The sequence below is a fragment of the Acanthaster planci genome, linkage group LG01, assembly GCF_054643075.1.
Source record: "Acanthaster planci isolate LZ-2023a linkage group LG01, COTS_SCS, whole genome shotgun sequence".
In the NCBI taxonomy this organism is placed as follows: Eukaryota; Metazoa; Echinodermata; class Asteroidea; order Valvatida; family Acanthasteridae; genus Acanthaster; species Acanthaster planci.
Window position 1 is genome coordinate 1,732,460 of NC_141777.1, and position 19,361 is coordinate 1,751,820.

The following is a 19,361-nucleotide window of genomic DNA, read 5'->3' on the forward strand; positions in this document are numbered from 1 at the left end:
GCCTTGATCCATAAAGAAGTTGCTGGTCAGGGGAAAAAAGGACCGATTGTGTTCTTGATAATCTGCAATAGAAAATTATGCAACGTGTTTCGTTGGGCGTCGCTTTTGGGTAACTTGAGTCTTTTCAGATGAAAGCACACCAGCGATCATTTATCAGTGCTGCTAGTAACCAGACCTGTAAAATCTAAGGGCATGTGTATATCGTTCTACGAGATGCAATTTCCAAAAGCTTGAAATCCCTGCTGGAGCCACATGTTGATGACGATTATGACACTGCACATCTGAGCTGGAATATAGCACACTTTCATCATTTAGGAGGTACTGTTTGTCATGTAGAGTTGTAAGAGTAGCAAACTAATACAAATTTGTGTAGTTTTCCTGGTAGCAGGTCCTATCTTCTCTCGGTGCTTGTCCGAGAGCCTGTGAAAAAACTTCACAAGCTTACCCACGACCGAACCTACGATCTCCTGCTTACTGCTGCAGACGCATTAACCACTCGACCACTGAGCTTGCTGCGGTTGCCTTGCCGGCCTGAGTCAGACTTTATAAAATATATCTATATACGTCGCGTAAGGCCACAACCTGTAGTTAAATAAGGCGTACGTAATCTCGTTTCACTTTTGTTAATTCCAATTTCTGTAGTAAGCGCTTTCTGATTAGGCTATACAAAATTTGATTTTCCAGGGAAAACAGGTTTGAAAGTGAATCTTCAGACAGTTTGTTGACAACGTAACTTTGTAAAAAAAAATGTGGCGGCTGGATTCTTACAGAAGAGTGAGCTTCGTAGGTTGTAAAAAGCTGATTAAACGCATTGGTTCAAGAAATACGCGTAGATACCAGCTATTCAATCATACATCATTCACAATCATCAAAACCAATGATTGCGGGAACAGGGATATCCTACACACTGACTTACAATGAAAGACCGACGTCATTAACTTTTCCAATACTCTTGAAAGTAAACACACAGAACGCAAAATAGGTTTCCACTGTACTTTTAAACAAAAACGAAATTATGCACAGGTGAAACTGCATCTTTTGGAAAAGGCAGCAGAGATTCCAGTGGAGAATAAGTCTTTTTGATATTGAAGGACTCCGCACGCAGCCCATGGAGTTAAGGTTGGACTGGTGGTCTATAGTCTGCAAAAGTGGGGCAAACAATGGAGAATGAGGAAGGATTCCGAAACGGAGGTATCCAAGTGGAAAGAATACTTAGGGGTTAGGCTTAATGTTTTCAAGCTTTTCCTTACAAGTGAGAGTCCTACAGGATAATAGTTGTCAAATACGGACTTTACTAATTTTTCTCTAAAGTGGAATATCAGCCATGCATAAGAGATTGGCCTAAAATGTTAAATTCATTAGGGAAAACATTTAAGTATTTGTACTTGCTTTAAGATACTTGGAATTCCTATGACCAGTCTTGTAGGGTTTATGTACAAAGTGTCAAGTCCATGTTTCTAACTGTGTATGTACTGCTTCCGTGATGTTATTCAAGAAGACACTGTTAATTTGGCTATATTCATAATAGTATTAATATAACAACATTCGCATAATTATAAAATCTAATAATGAAAACTATCTGTTCGTTATCTCGTTGTCCTAGTTAGACCCAGGCTATTGCAAGTTATTATAAAAAAATCTCTAACAAAATACTATACTCAGTAATGAAACGACGGCAACATCGGGGTTAATCCACACACCTTGGATAATGTGGTCATTTAAAATTATACATCCCTTTAAAAGTAAAAAGAAAAAATCAAGTATCACGGTTTATTACGTGAGGGATGGTGTGACCCTACGATGTTCAATTGGTACGCCTAATTATGTATTTTAGGATCACTTTCCTTGGCAATTCAGAAAATGTGAGGAAATTTCCCCAAATAAGCAAGAATCAACTCCAGGAAATAATTCTCACGATAGATTTCTGATAAAAAGATTCAAGAATTGACAATTAAAAATTCAATTGCCCTAGGAAAGAGTATTTCATTTCGTTACAATGGTTAGTAAAAATACAGACACAATAATGGCATTAACCTAGACCCGCCGGAATATATATAAAATCATATTGAAATCGGAGGATTCAGGTCTGTTAGGGCTGTGTAATTATGGTTGGTAATGCACTGGATTGACGACAGTGATTTGTTCATGAAATTAATAATAATGTAAGCAATATACATAAAATATACAATATACATACAAAATACTTAAAATATACATTAGAATGAGTATCGACACGGACGGGTATAGATAAATGCATGTAGGTAGGAATAGGTGGGAATGAAAAGTGTTTTGATGAAAGGGAAATAGGTACGTGGGTACTATGCAACCCTGCTCTCTCTTCAGAGTCATTTTCATAGCGAAATTAACTCTAGCCAGAAAAAGGCAGCAAGTCGAATTACAGGTACGCCGTGGCGAAGTACAAAGCGTTAGCTTACAAAACTGTACCTATACATTCAGCACGAGAAAACAGCCCTGCAATTTTTTTCCTTCTCAAATTAATAAGAATATTCTTGCAGCATTACAGAGAGTTTGCGATGACCATCAGAGCGAGAGTTCAGAATAGTCCAAACAGAAGTAACAGTAAAATTTTGTAATCATATTCGGTAAGAGTAACACTGGCAGAATACGTGACGGATTCAATGCAAAGTTAGAATTGTCTCAAGTCTGACCACCTCAATAAGGTGAAATGGGACACAATCAAGGAACGCATTTACAAAGACTGCATGCTAAGCATGATTATAATGACCTTTCGCAGGCCCTTTACCTTACGTATGTGCATGCGTGACATAAAAATTGTGCTGTTTTGTTTTTTGTTTTGAAATCGAAAAATCCAAGAAATGAAAAAACGCAGGTAAAGAAACGAAAATCCCAGCTCTCTTTGTGTTGAAGTGTACCGTATGCCCCAAGCGTCCAGTCTGTCCTTGTGAAATCTTCGTATTCAGTCAGATTTCTAAATATTCAAGGTGAAAGACTAGATTTTCACTACATTACAGAAACGTAGAGAGTCCCCTTCAGTATATATACAGTCAATTTGGAACCATAAATAATTATCCCATTTTTGTCCGTTTTCTTTTACCCAGTCCCCTCACCCCCATCAAAAGTCTAAGGATGTATTCTTTGGGCTGGGTTTTCCTGGTTTTTGGCTTAACAACAGGTGTCACAGGACAAGGTAAGACATTTCAGGATTGCAAGATTGTACAAAATGCGCGAGTAAGGAGATTACCCTAATAGTAGAGGGCGTAATGAAACTAGTGCGTTAGTGACTGAACATTCAGAACCACTCGACCCTATTCAAGTGGAGGCCATTTTTCTTATCTTGTTCCCCAAATCTGTTTTATATTTTGCAAACTGCTGATTATGGCACCAGACTGTTTTATACTTCAATGCGTTCCAAGCCACCCTTTTAATAATTTTCAGAATCTGGCAATGTAGAATTCTATGTGTTCAGTCATGAAATAGAAATGATTCATTAGGGTAGACAGGTGCAAATTTCTCATCAAATTTCATTTTACTGCTTTATTTGTACTCTCAACATTCCCAAAAGAAGAGTTAACTTCGCTTTCAAATTCAATATGGCCGGCCACGTGAATGAAGTCAATTGTGTACTCGATAAAACATGCTTGTTGAAACAAATTTTTGTATAAACCAAAATTATATAATCGAAAATCAGATATCAATATGCCCTTCCGCCAGGAACGAAGCAGCCTTCAAATGTTTGGACCACCATCCCTAATCGCCAGAGTGACTGTCATTTATTGAACTATATTGAATTTTTTTTAGCGTATCTTGGTAGAGTCAGGCACGAACCATGGGATTCACAGCATTTAAAGAACACCTCCAAGGAAATCATGTCTTCTCTGATTTTTTTCTCTTGAAATATATATCAAAGCATCCAAAGCGAACGCAGGATCATTTGTCCTCACAGCTCAACTGTAACAAGCTTAAATGGGCTATTTAGCTGATCATGGCAAGATGCGAGTTCTGAATGTTTTTGGAGAAAACGAGATACTGTGCACGATATGGGGGCCGATGGGTAACACCCCCCCCCCATGTCCAATCCCTACCCTATACACTCTCGACTACTGTTACCTAACACATCCCCCTAGAAGTCTGTAAAGAAGTCCTGAGATTCTGATCGAACAATGACCAACACAAAGGGCGGAGGGGATCTCTCCGCCGCATATCTTGCATAATATGGAAAACGAGGGGAACCCTCGCCCTGTGTTAGTAGTGGATAAACCTTGTGCATGCCGAACAATGGCTACATGCATTGTTTGGCATGCACAAGGGTTCATCCACAGCAAACACACGATGAAGGTTCCCCTCATTGTCTCTGTTTTCTCCGAATGACACTCGCCCCCTGCAAGAGCCTGACCATTTAAAGGGGATGGGCCGTGCTGAGAAGATTTCTTGTAAAACATGAATCAGCACATAAAACAAACATATATCAAGAAAACACATCTGAATAGTTTCAAAATTCGCGGAAATATGTTAAAAATTATAGTTTTCACGACCCTATTTCACTCCCTTCTGGGAGCAAAAGCTAAACAACAGCCATCGGGTACCGAAAGTCGTCTAAAGAAATTCCCAAGGATCGTGACGTCGTAACTGAGTACCTTCTCCAGAGCAATCAGAAGGTACTCAGCTACCAAAAGCTCGGCAATCACATATTTCAGAGCACTGATTCGATATTTTATTCTCGTCGATATTCTGATTACGGTGCTATGCAGCCCTTCCACATTTCTCTAATGTACTTTATCTGGCGACTGATTACTGTTACGTAACGACGCGTAGACAGTGTACATGTATTTATGTAGAAGCGTTAGCAGGTGCAATCATTTTCAAGATTTTCAATCATGTCAGACTGAAGCTCCGATAATTCCAGCGTTAATGCTTTTTCCGATCACAGCAATCTGTTGTCATATTCGTCTTATTCATTTTGACAAAAAAGTGACATTGAAGGAGCTGATCAGGCACAAGAAATATTGCCTTGTCGGATCGAACCAGAATACATTCAGGAATAGATTTTGCAACTTGAGGCTGTTGGCCACGGGCATGGCGGCGACCCGGAGGATGACAACAAAACACTAACTGGTCATGATTCTTTCATGCACTATTTAAAAAAAATTTTTTTTTTAAACTCAATTGTCCTACCATTGGCTATTCGATAGCTGTATAGTGGAAGTATTTTTTTGTCCATAGTTATAGGCCAGCCTACTTCGTCAAACTTGGTGTTCCATTTCGACATATGTTTTTTTCACCGTGCACTGCAAGTCACTTGCTTGGCATCGCAACGGGTCGCGTGCTTGACGACCGTGCGGCATTATTTGCACCGGAAAATAGTCCACGTGCGCCAGTGCAATATATGTAGTTCCAGTTTACCTCGTAAGTAATGGGTGTGCATGTACATGTACATGTCAGTACTGGTACTGGAATTTTGAGTCCTCGTAAATATCTGAATGTGTGCCATCCGGAAATCTAACCTGCAAACGCTGGTGTGAAAAGTCGCTTGGGAATCTACAAAACTGAAGCGATACAAAACAAAATGAACGCAACGCGTCAAGTTAGTTGTCCAATAGCTCTCCCTTGTGTTAAGAGAAGGGAATAGGAAACAAGACCAAATGTAATTGACTTGACACGTACGATTTACGTACCCGACTATGCGCCAGAGCAGAGAATATTATTCTTGCGCAGACCGATCAATTTTCTTGCCGGAGCTATGGATTCTTGTCTGGAAAGTCGAGCCCGTCCAATGACGTCACATTTTTGCAAAGATTTGTCTGCTGCCCTCATCGACCGAATTCGGTAAGTTTTTGCGAAGAGCCCAGGCGGAGACTGAAAAAATGTACACGGAAAGCGCCAATTTTTGATGATTTAATGACATAAAAGAGGGGTTAATCCAACTTATTGTATATAAGACGGTAGGAAACTATCATATAACGTCAACTTAAAACTTCATGGCCCATCCCTTTTAAGCCAAAGGGGGTAACTATACATGTATGTAACTTTATAGCCCATTCATTACACCCTATTCTTTCCAACAGGATTTAACTGCACCTTTGAGGGCAACAATCTATGCGGCTGGACACAATCAACTATCGACAGCTACGACTTGGTTCTCGACTCTGGGGGAACAGCTTCAGGCAATACAGGTCCAAGATACGATCATACAAGCGGTGGTAAGTTTGTTAGATGGCTCTGTTTTCTTGGATTTACCCAGTGATTGTTTTTGCAACAGTTTCTGGCTACATGTATTGCATTAAACAATTCGCAAAATGTATTATGTTTCCCTATGTTCCAAAGGAAAACTGCAATCCTGTTTTGACACGATGACGGGTATTCCCAAGGACGAGGTAGACTACTTTTAATCCCCGTCTACTTTTTTCTCCTAAGGGCAATAGAAACATGCAGAATTGGAATTTGAACAATCGAAATGTATTCTATACTTAAAACGGAGAGTAAAAACTGTACTTTTTTTTAAATGCAGCGCATGCATTTTACTCTTTGGATAAGGAACATAGACATTGTAATGCGGTCCTTGTAAATATGTCTTATAAGTGTCCTTTGCACGTGCTCTTCATTTTTCCTTTTTGCCCTAAGATAGGTTTTAAGTTTGTAGCCTGGACGCGGCCATTCCTCGTAACAACACATTTTACTCAGTGTAATGGATTTCCTCTGTGGAAGGTGGGAACGAGCAGATTTAACCTTTGCACCTTGCTTGAAATTTGCAGACACATCAGGAACCTACTTACACCGAGAGGCTAACGACAGACAAAATGGCCCCGACGCAGTTTTACTGAGTCCAGAAGTGGCCTACATTATGGACCAGGTGTACTGCTTCGTGTTCTGGTACAATATGTTTGGAACAGATACAGGTGAGTGGCTTTGTCTGAGCATGGTCTGAGGTAGTGAACCCAATATATTTCTTCCAAGCTCCACATACCACGTGCGTGGTGGTCTTAAGAGGACATGGTGGAAAAATATACTGTCAGCGAAGGGACACGTATTTTATTGAAATGAACAACCAGTTTTGTTGTGCGAACAATAACAAATGTTGTCGCGAGGAACAAAATTGTTGAGGGAACAGGGAGACAGGGGAGAAACTATACTTCCATGGAAATTACCTCCTGAAAAAGAGCCTGACCTTGCCACTGGATGAGAGGTCATGTTTTTCATTCGATGAACCGGGACAAGGACAACTTCTAAAGGTGCAACATAATGCACAATGTTTTAGGAACTGATTTGAGTACATGAATTTGAGGGAAGTTAGGAAATTTGACGCGCCATTTAAGTTTGAAAGTTTCCTGGTTTGTCGATGCCTCTTCTTACTGATTCTGGGATATACTTATTCTTTCCAGGATCCCTGTCTGTCTATGCATATCCAACCGACGATGGCCACGATGTTTCATCCAAACAACCCTTGTTTAGCATTTCGGGTCAACAGACCGGCCAGCATGCATGGCTGCGTGCTCAAGTCGACGTCTCCAACCAAACGTCAAATTTCACAGTGGCTGTGGAGTTGACAACTACCAGTTCGGCTAAGAGCGATATTGCGATTGATGACGTTGAACTTTGGTTGACTGACTGCCCAAGTGAGTGGAATTCCATTTTGGAGGATATTTCATTTCTGACCCTATTAATGAATTCTTGGAGCTCTTTACGTCTAAGCCATTGTGAATCTTAATTATCCCTTTCACGGGTTTTGCCCTTACCCAACGTATATATTGATAAACACCGTAAGCTCAATGCTTGTCCGAGACCTTGCAAAAAAATTCACAAGCTTACTCGGATGGGACGCAAACCCACGAACTCCTGCTTACCACTGCACGTGCACTAGCACTGTGCACAAGCACTGAGCATAGAGTGTTTATCAATATCTACGTTGGTAGGGCAAAAACCGGTCATATAATTAACACCTCCCCAACGCAAAAAAAAAGAAACATCTTAATTATCTGCTTTCATTCTTTAGTCAGTACAAGGCATGTCACTGTAGCATTCCCGCTTAAAATTGACGCATGTGAGGTGTAATCAACACTAAAAATGCTATAAGACGTAACTTTGATAATGGACCGATCGTAGCACATATTGGAGACATGTTAAAAGTATGGTACATTTGATTCCTGGTATAGTGCAAAGCACGTCCTTCAACTGCAGTTTTGACGATGGTCCCTGTGGTTGGATACAGTCAACTGATGATGACTATAACTGGGCGCTGGAACGTGAAAGAACTCGTACAGATCACACGGGACCAAGATTTGATCATACTACCGGAGGTAAGCTGTTATTAAATTTGAGAATTTTAAATTGAACCAAATTGTTTTAATCCTAAAATATATAAGTGTGCATGTTGCATTTGATTCTGAATGAAAACAATCATGGCAAAGTTGAACGATCTGTTCATTGCATGTGGGAATTTTAGTGTAATTCTCCGAATTAAAGGCAGAATTTCCAGTTCCTTAGTTAATCTAATGCCTGTAGCTATGTGGTCTTGTAAGTAGCACTGCTAGAGTTGAAGAAATTATGTGAATGACCTTAATTTGATAGCATGTACCCATTGCAAAGTAATCATTAATTTCGTGCAACTTCGGTGAGCCTGAATTGGCAAGGTAGAGAAGATGCGATGCATAAAGAATGAAAACGTTCCATGTATTTTTGAAAGTTATTTTCTACTCTCCATGACTAAAATGCACCCAGCATCGTCTATGAAATACAAGTAGCTCAGTTATGACTCGGCCAAGCCCTGGCGTGTGGTTTGGGAAAGGCGTACCTCTGGATTCAAAGATTTAAAAGCATGAACATACTAGAAACGCTTTTAGCATTATGATGAAGAAAAAAGTTGCACAATCGTTTTGAAAAAGTAAAATCCATATTTCGACTCCTGGACTCTTAACCTTGATGACTACGCTGCTGTTTCCAAGTGCAGAGGCAATATTAGTGCAAGTATGGGTAGAGAAGTAGGGAAGGGAAGATCTTAGTGGTAAATGGGCCATTGACGTCAAGTGCAAATTAAAACAAAACGGAGTGTATATAGATCAGAGTCGCGTGCTTCATTGTGACTTTTATTGCGTGTGAGATTTTAAAAGTAATCCCTGATTTGTGTCACTTACGAGGATACTATGTTGAAAAAATATCTTTTTGTGAGAAAGGACTGACGTTCCATGTAGGCCCTACTTATCTGTTAATATTTCCATTTTCATAAAGGTGTTGTAGGCCGACATTTGCACAGCTTTAGGATTCAAACTCTGGAAATCAAGTGTTCACCTTTATACTATCCTGAGAATGTGCAAATCAAACTAAGCGCTAGGCATTTAAAGTATAGACCCACCATGACAGTTGGAAAGTTTATAAACACTGCGTCATTTTTATATAATGAATTAAATAGACTACATATTTGTTTACATGTTTCCATTTTGTCTTTTGTAATGTTGGATTTATTGTCCTTTTTCATCGGACTCTGACATCGAATGTAATTCTATTTTGAAATTTGTTTTCTCTTTAGATGCAACAGGCTTGTTCTATTATATCGAGGGCAACGATCCATCACTTAACGACAAGGCTGTACTTCTCAGTCCCGTTATTTCGGGCTCCCTCACACAAGATTCCTGGTGTTTAAGTTTCTGGTACAACATGTATGGTCGTGATATAGGTAAGGAGACAGATGGTCCTGGAAACTGGTCAGGACTCATCCTCAATACCCTTTCATACTTACACTTCGCATCATCAGAAAAACAGTTACTGTCCCAAATTGTGGCGTATGTTTTTTATTGCCGACCCCAGACCTCATTTCCTCAAAGTGTCATTTAAAAAATACGCAATTGGCCTTTAGAGTGCTTTCTCTGTTATATTTGGTCGCAAATCACCTCCCCTTTCCCTCTGAGTGAAAAAAACGAACGCTGCATGGGAAGCTTACAAAAGCCGACAAGTGCCATCCAGTATCACTTTTCAAAACTTTGTTTCGTTTTACAAGATACAATTTTCGAGTTATTTTTATATTGGATAGATTTTTTTCGAAGTTCATACGAGATCTGAAATTGAACTTGGAAAATATACTCCGTTATTTGTAAATGTACTAATGTACTTGATAGCACAAGAGGGCTTTGATAGTTACTCGTGAAAAACATGACTTCTTTGCAGCATCCCTGCATGCGTATGTGATTCCTGCTGGTCAGAGTACCAATTTAGGTACTCAAACTCCAGCGTTCTCCGTAACTGGGCAACAAACTGGCCAGCGATTATGGATAGAGGCATTGGTAGATGCCACCAACCAAACATCTGATTTCATAGTAGCATTGGAGGCTGTTGCAGGGAGCACCAAACTGACTGATATTGCAATCGACGATGTCACAATATCTCCAGAGCTTTGCATGTCAGGTACATTTAATTTTCTCCGGATCTTTAAAGAAAAACCGTGATTTTGAAGACTTTGAACGGTAGATCGTAGGAGTCTAGCATGCATGACAAAATTGTAGCATTCAGAACACAAGGATTAATGTCCAGATGTTGACCAGTTGACAACAGATGAAAAGTAAGGGCATTCAGACGGGTCATATCTTTTAGGATAAGTAGTTTTATAAAAACGTCTCACCTCTGTTTTTTATCTGCGCTGAAACCATGTACATGTACGTCTTTTACCGTCTTTGAACCAATCTCAATAATCCTCAACCTGCTTTGGGTATTCGTAAATTGAAAATTACATAGAAATTGTGGCACAGGACCACCTATATTGGCAACAGCTTCAAATTATGGTGTCTCCTAGACTTTTGACTCGATCAATTGAAACAACTAAGTCCAGTACTGGTGAGTTAGGTGACCTCAAAGATCACACTAATACCTCTAATGGTGCTGGCGTTTGTTTTATTTACGAAAGATACCGATCTTAGCTTCAGTTGCAACTTCGAGCAAGGCTATTGTGGATGGACACAGTCTACTGATGATGACGTTAATTTGGCTTTGGAGCGGGGACAAACATATTCATCTTCAACTGGACCCAGTTTTGATCACACCCTTGGCAGTAAGCTAGAATTTCTTCATACAAGGAGTGAAGACTTTGTCAAATGAATCACCACTCTGGTTATACATCAGACTACGTAATTTCTCAGTACAACAGCCCAGGTCTTTCGCAAATGATGTTTTATTTAGCAGACGTTTCCCTTAAACTAGCACAGAATCTAAAATATAGCGTCAAGAATTCTTATTCAGTTCAATAAATGGCGATAAGTTTTTCTTGGACCCTTTTATTCACCTTTCCTCTGTGTGTTAAGAAATTCTTTTTTGAGTTACGTCACAGATCTACTCAGGATAGGGAAACTAGCATGAACACATGATAGGAAAAGCTTCAAATGTCTTTAAAAATAGCAAAAAAGTAACTCAAAACAAGGAAATTGGAAACCCAAAAGTGTCTTTTCAAGCACTCAAGAAAAATTGCATTTCCTGGTACTTCAGTGACCCAAGCTCTCTTTGTTTCTGTTCTCGCTGAAACATTAAAAACCACTGATCAGCATCTTTTTGTCTACAAGCAGATGCAGATGGAACTTACTTATACTTTGAGGGTAATGGTGGTAGCGGCAGCGCTGTTGTGATCAGTCCCGTGGTATCTACTTTCAACGGAAGCAGGATCGTCGTCAGTTTCTGGTACAACATGTATGGGACAGACATAGGTGATTACCTAATTGGAGTTGTTTGTTGTCTTGACTTCATCCCAACATTTTTAGTTGCCATACTGCAGAAACAAGTACAGTGGAACACTGTTACAACAAGGGCCTTGGGACTTTACAAATTTCTTGTATTGTCACTAATGAAAATAAAGAGGAAACAAAGGCTTTGGACCTAAAATTGTCTTTGTTATAAATATGACCTTAAATTAACAGTGCTCTTGTTATCTGTGTTCGATTGTATATGTATTTGTATTCATCAGATCATTTGGAAAATGAAATGTAATACGCTTCATCATGACAAGTTTTTACAAAACCTCCCTTAAATCGTCTTAATTTGTGAACCTCTAAAGTACAGTTAGTCATTTTATCCATCCATCAAAATAAAAGTTGTATTTTGTGAGGTCAGTGCCCAAAAAAATGATTTTAGACTTTTTTGTCATTTAGGCAACCTTACCGTGTATGTGACTACAGAGAGTGGCAACCTGACTGAAGGCTATTCAGTATTTTCACTCAGTGGTCAGCAAACAGACGGTACTACTTGGCTACAAGCTGTGATACCTTTGACTGACCCGCCTTCCACATTTCGAAAAGCACTTGAAGTCACAGGTACAACTGGAGTCCGTGCAGACACTGCCGTCGACGACATAGAGATCACTTTCATAGGTAGGGAGTTTCTTTTTTGATACAAAAACAAAAAAAGTAGAAGAAACCTAAACTTGAAATCTTCTCATTTTGAGGACGGATATGTCGCCTGCAACGACAGTGACTTGTGAATTTTCATCAGAGTTGACATACATGTAAGAGCGCTGTACACAGAATAAGCAGGTAATCAGCACTGGAAAAACTTTCACTCTCATTCACATGAACATGAAAGATGCATCCGACAGAAATAACATTTGGTGATTATAAGTTGGCCCTACCTTACGACAATAGTAAAAATGAAAGTGTCGCAGTCACCAAAAGGGATTCAGTATTTCTGTCCTAGTTGGAAAGCAAATCACTGTCAGAAAGTAGGCCTACAAAATAAAGTTTTCAAACTTTGGCTGAGTTTGTAGTTTCAAGTTACTTTGGGTTGTCTATGTAAGGTATTGATCTGGGAAAGTAATCACCGTGATCATGTTTATTGTTTATTATCATTATCATTATTGTAAATGTTATTAGTCAGTTTCAAACCGTACATATTTTTTTGTAATATCTTCAGAGACAGCGATTTATTGGTAACAATTCTACAATGTGTTTTTAATGAATAGAGACAGTTTTTTATGGCTATATTCAAAAACAAATAAACGCCCATGTACACCTAAAATTATTAAAACATCGCCTTATTCGAATTTCTGAAGGGATCAATAGGTTCAATCAAATAAGTGCTGAGATATTCAACATTTGACATATGTATTGACTTTGTATGTACTCGTAGACATTGAAGCGCCTGAAGTGACTTGTCCAAACAGTGTCCCTTCCATGAGTACAGACATGGGACTGTCAACTGCCGTGGTAATTTGGTCGCCACTGCCATCAGCTACTGATAACGTGGACGTGTTCGACTCCAGCAACATCACATGTAAAGACAAAGATGGCAATGTTGTGGAATCCAATGGAACATATGCCCTTGGTCCAACAACAGTGACATGCAATGCTACCGACATGGCAGGAAATCGGGGCATTTGTAACTTTTCAATCACAATAATAGGTAGGTTTATGCGAAAGCGCATGTCTGAAGGTACGAATTGGTGAAAGTTGTTAACGTTTATTATCATCCCTGGTATTGTACATTGCTATACCTAGCTACGAGAATGTCGCCATTTTGCTTTCAACAAAAACGGTTTTGCCTCGAATCCGTGGCTCCACATTTATTGAAATAATTAAATGGAATTATATGAACGTGTGTTACTTTTGAAGTTGTTGAAGCATCGCCCTTTTCTTAATTCTGAAGAGATCTATAAGTGTAATCAAAGGACTACTCAGAGTGTCAACATTAAAGATAGTCTGACTTTTGTTTGTACTTGCAGATACCAAAGCGCCCAATGTCACGTGTCCTAACAGCATCCCCTCCATGAGTACAGACACGGGACTGTCAACTGCCATGGTAATTTGGTCGCCACTGCCATCCGCTACTGATAACGTGGACGTGTTTGATTCCAGCAACATCACCTGTAAAGACGATGCAGGCAATGTTGTGGTATCCAATGGAACATATGCACTTGGTCCAACAACAGTGACATGCAACGCTACCGATATGGCAGGAAATCGGGGCTTTTGTAACTTTTCAATCACAATAATAGGTAGGTTTATGCCAAGTGCAAGTCTGAAATTACGAATTGGTGAAAGTTATCAACGTTCAATTTATTATCATCCCTGGTACTGTACATTGGTAATAAATACGAGAATGTCGCCATTTTCCTTTCAACAAGGGCATTTGTGCCTCGATTCCGTGGTTCCGTATTTATTGATGTAATTAAATGGAATTATATGAACGTGTCTTTCTTCTGAAGTTGTTGAAGCATCGCCCTGTTTTAATTCTGATGAGATCCATAGGTGTAATCAAAGGACTACTCAGAGTGTCAACATTAAAGATAGTCTGACTTTTGTTTGTACTTGCAGATACCGAAGCGCCCAATGTCACGTGTCCTAACAGCATCCCCTCCATGAGTACAGACACTGGACTGTCAACTGCCATGGTAATTTGGTCGCCACTGCCATCCGCTACTGATAACGTGGACGTGTTTGATTCCAGCAACATCACCTGTAAAGACGATGCAGGCAATGTTGTGGAATCCAATGGAACATATGCACTTGGTCCAACAACAGTGACATGCAACGCTACCGATATGGCAGGAAATCGGGGCTTTTGTAACTTTTCAATTACAGTGATAGGTAGGTTTATTCGTAACTCTTTGCCTGTGTAAAGTTATGGGAAAAGTTATCACTAGGATCGTATTCATTTTCCTATTATAATCATCATTTATGGAAATAGTGGTAGTATAAACTATCCAAATTTTGTGTCTACCTTTAAAGATATCTTTGGCAGTAACGAAGGCATCATCGTGTTTATGGCCCTAACAGTCCCAAATCCTAATTCAACATGAGTTACGTACGCCCTGCGGATGTAAAATTAATATTCGGCGTAGTTTTTATGGGTATAACTGAATGCAGATATGTGCACATGTATTCTGAAACTGTTCAAGCATCGCCAAGCTTAACTCCTGAATTCATAGATTCAATCAAATGAGTGCTGAGGTATTCAACATTTATGATATACGTTCCCTTTTTTGTACTCGCAGATACCGAAGCGCCTAATGTCACCTGTCCTAGCAGCATCCCTTCCATGAGTACAGACATGGGACTGTCAACTGCTGTGGTCATTTGGTCGCCACTGCCATCCGCTACTGATAACGTGGACGTGTTCGATTCCAGCAACATCACCTGTAAAGACGATGCAGGCAATGTTGTGGAATCCAATGGAACATATGCACTTGGTCCAACAACAGTGACATGCAATGCTACCGATATGGCAGGAAATCAGGGCTTTTGTAACTTTTCGATCACAGTAATAGGTTGGTGTTTCCTAATTACGCAGTTATCTCATATTTTCCCCGTTGTTTGATAAATCTGCTTAAATATTCTATAAACCCCTGTGAGAAAAGTACATTTCCAAGTGTGTGAAAACATCATATCCCTCATTCCATTTGTTGTGGCATATTTTTTGCCCGAATTCCTTAAAATATTTGCTCACCTGAAGGTCTGAAATTTAATATAAAAGGTGAGTGTCTTGATCTACGCAGAAAGGAAAATATAAAGAGTAACAGACTGCAGATGGACTGCAGATTTTCTCGACGAGGGTTACAAACTTCACTGTGACAAAGATTTTGCTGATTTTTTTATCAAATTAATACAGGTGAAACACCTTGATCAGTTGACTCCATGGCATGTACCAATTAGTCGCACATAAAGACAGCTGTAACAGATAACTTCAACAATTGGTACGGTAAATGGTTGACAAAAGGTGAAAAGGCTGTTCTTGGGATTAACATCATCCCTAACACACATCCAAGCCATTATGGCAGGTCTACTGAAAATTGTTATATTGCTGTCATATATAACGTTGTGCTCATAACTTCAGTGCCCACAACATCAAGCTTATTGTGCCACGCCTTGCTACTTAATTGAACTGTGCTATTTTCCCACTTCATAGATGCCCTTGCGGCTTGATCTAGTACATGTATATGCTATTTTCCTACTTCATAGATGCTGAGGCTCCTGTTATTGACTATTGCCCACAAAGTGTGGTGAATGAGACATCTGAGGCAACATTCAGCTCGATATGGACTCCACCAAATGCAACTGACAATAGTGATCCTGCCAAAAATTTAACAATATTATCATCACATAACCCGGGTGATAACTTCACTGCGGGTACAATTACTGAAGTCGAATATATATTCATTGATACCTCAAACAATTCTGCCGTGTGCATCTTCAATGTGACACTCAGTGGTGAGTAAAGGTTTCCTTTTTTACAATTCAATCGTTGATTTTAAGAAAATATGTTGTGGCTATATTTTTAAGCTTTAGATATACATGTACCTTTTTACCAGCGACAATTGGATGTGTGTAAAGCTACTACCCCCCACAAAGCTTTTCTTCCCATTCAAACAGACATTAAATTTTTCCTCTCTAGTTCTTCAGTTTTCAGTGTTATTATGACAACACATTTGAATTGAAAGTCAGGGCTTTCAGTTTGTCTCCTTGTCTTTTGGGGTTGGCAGACATCGGTGATCCTGTGTTTCTCACTTGCCCGGACAGACTGGTGTTTACACTTGCACAAGGACAAGATAGAATTCTTGTCAACTTTGCCATACCAATTGTTGAGGATAATTCTGGTGAGGTAGTTGTCCCTGTCTCTGATCCACAACTGATGCTTCCTACCGACTTTTCTTATGGTGAGACGTCTATCCGCTACAATGCAACGGATTCTTCAGGAAATCGTGCAGTGCCCTGCGTCTTCACTGTGGCTGTACAGGGTATGAAGTCAATACAAAGAATTTTGATGTTGTACATTGTGCTGCAAATAACGCATGCATCAATTATTTCACTCTTTTATGTTATAGCTAAAGATTCATACATTCTTTCATTCTTTATACGAATACGTATCTTTCAATGCCGAAATGTTTCCGTAGAATGCCTTTAGTTTTACCAAAGACCCAAAATCTTAGCTTCCGTAAGTGCTGCAAAATTTTAATGGACTGAAAACTTGATACTTAACAATCACTGTTAAACCCTTCAGTACTTAGATTGCTGTGTTTTGAGACAAAATTTAACCCAACCATCTAATCAGAATACAGTGTCTAGTCTAATTGAACGTTTGGTACAGCTCATTTTGGGATATTTCTTGTGGAATCACTTCCAAGAGAGAGGACACGTCTAAAAGGTTCCTTATTTTGATGCAATTGTATTTAGTATGCGACGGATGTTAAAATGTATGAAAAAATTGACAAACATCAACAATTCATAAACATGAATTCAACAATTCATGTTCATTGCAAATATCGTTGTATAAAATTGAACTATCTTCACAGTTTCTGTATGTATTGGACAATAAGGGTCCATGTATTCTGGTTTTATAGAGATACCATGGTGTATTTTGTACTGGGCACATTGGCAGTTTGGGGGAGCATAGCAGAGACGATGCCCTCTGCAATAAAACAGCATTATTAGAAAGATAGTGAAAATAAGTAGTTTAGTTTTATTAATCCATTCCCTAGAATCTAAATTCTGCCCTTTTAAATAGTCAAAAAAGGTAAATAAAAAAGAAAGTTCAAATTTCTCCCCCCCCCAAAAAAAAACTCTACCCTCCCCCAGAAGAAATAATTGTGCCCTCTCCCAGAAAAAAAATACATCGGATCGACTGCGTATCTTTGTGTTTTGGTATGTTTGTCTTCCAGATGAAGAAGATCCCAAATTCACTGTCTGCCCTCAGTCCCCTGTAAGCCCCATCACCACGGACCCTAACAGCAACACGGCCAACTATAGTTGGGTGGCCCCTAAGGCGACAGATAATGTGGCAGTCATGTCAGTGGACTCCTCCCACACAAGTCCAGCTGCACTTCCAATCAGGAATAATACCATCACTTACACAGCTACCGACCCTGCTGGAAACACTGGGGTTTGTGAATTCTACGTTACTATCATTGGTCAGTGCAAAAGGCTAACACTAAGCTCGATTTAGCTTGGTTATGGCATCAAGAACTCAATATTGGTACATTTATGTAGATAAAATTGGGGGTGATAATAAACGCATGTAATATTTGCCAGCTCTCCTCACCATTCGAATGTGTTCCTTTGAATGTCAAAAGGGTAATGATAAATCACAAAATACAAATAAATCACAAGTTTTCATTTTATAGTTGCAGTGTTAACTAATTCAAGCACGGTACACCCCGGTTTACTGAGAGCAGTTTGCAGATCATTCCGAAAGCTTAATTTGAGTCAGATAAAGCTAAGCCCTTGGCCGTCCGCTGGCTTATTGGACAGTAGTTATGGCTTGCAATGTGCCTGATTTGTGTCTTTTCGGTGGAAAATTCCATAAAAACATTTTAAAAAAATAAAAGCTCTGCATTGTTTATTTTAACAGACGTGGAACCCCCCGCTGTGTCCCGTTGTCCAGCTGATATCATCAATTCAACTGACCGTGGTTCGAGTAACGCCACAGTGTACTGGCAAGAGCCTATATTCTCAGACAATGATGGATTGTTTACCAACACAAGTACACATAGCCCAGGGGACCCTTTTGGAGTAGGGAACACCACCGTCACATACAATGTCACCGATGTATCTGGTAACTTGGCAAACTGCTCATTCCTGGTAACTATTAAAGGTATGGCTAACATTCCAACATATTCAGTTCAAACGCACTTCATTACATCTATATCGGGTTAAACCGTCATTTGAATGCAATCAGACTGTTAACCAATGTTCCAAGCTACACAAACAGTACTGCAAAGGTTATATATTACAAGCCTTACTTGATGGTGGTACCTTTTTACTGAACAGAATAATATCCCATTCGTTGCCTGTAAATTTCTGTCCAAACTCTCCCCTGGGTCAAATGCTGCGTGTGCCACTGAGTTGATTATCCTGTGAAAATTATTGATGGACCATTCTATAAATTCAGAGTCCAAACATTTGACATTTTTGTGTCCCTGTTACCTGACCTGTGTAATTTGACATAGAGATGTCACTGGAATTTATTTCAAACTAATTCTATTTTTGGCAGGTAATTGCTTTAATTTATTGCTCTTGGAAATCGGAGAACTGAACTTGCAAAATCCTGTGTCAGATGTGACGGGGACACGAAAAAAATTGGACCCCTAATTTATTTTCACCCTGATACTGGAAATTGTATCCAGGCAGTGGGATGGTTGCCTCCCCCACAACGTGCCTTGTGGGAAAAGAACCGGCACACGCGAATCTGCAGCCATGCACATACTTGTGGCTAGCACCTGTCGTAGGAGTTGGGCTGTGTCATCACGTGTCCTCACCAGTGTGTGTTTTAGTCCTTAAACTAGCATTCCAATCCCCAATATTTGTCAAATCTATGCAAACAATCTTTGTTGTCGTGGTATCTAATACCAGACCCAATGTGAACAAACGCACTGTCGGAGATAATTCGCACATGTCCATTCTGGATGGAGCTGATAAAAGTCTTCA

At 39.6% G+C, this 19,361-nt stretch overlaps 1 protein-coding gene across 1 annotated transcript in view; it reads left to right on the plus strand.

The window, feature by feature from the left end:
* LOC110990385 (uncharacterized) overlaps nucleotides 1-19,361 on the plus strand; it is a 63,253-nt gene continuing 43,892 nt past the window's right edge. The window contains 19 exon segments of the mRNA XM_087136912.1: nucleotides 1-318; nucleotides 3,081-3,169; nucleotides 6,045-6,179; nucleotides 6,732-6,875; nucleotides 7,359-7,592; nucleotides 8,130-8,273; nucleotides 9,500-9,646; nucleotides 10,135-10,371; nucleotides 10,868-11,011; nucleotides 11,520-11,657; nucleotides 12,099-12,317; nucleotides 13,072-13,344; nucleotides 13,664-13,936; nucleotides 14,256-14,528; nucleotides 14,936-15,208; nucleotides 15,900-16,148; nucleotides 16,421-16,675; nucleotides 17,597-17,845; nucleotides 18,286-18,528. Coding sequence (XP_086993038.1) covers nucleotides 3,109-3,169; nucleotides 6,045-6,179; nucleotides 6,732-6,875; nucleotides 7,359-7,592; nucleotides 8,130-8,273; nucleotides 9,500-9,646; nucleotides 10,135-10,371; nucleotides 10,868-11,011; nucleotides 11,520-11,657; nucleotides 12,099-12,317; nucleotides 13,072-13,344; nucleotides 13,664-13,936; nucleotides 14,256-14,528; nucleotides 14,936-15,208; nucleotides 15,900-16,148; nucleotides 16,421-16,675; nucleotides 17,597-17,845; nucleotides 18,286-18,528 — 3,691 coding nt within the window. The 5' untranslated portion in view covers nucleotides 1-318; nucleotides 3,081-3,108.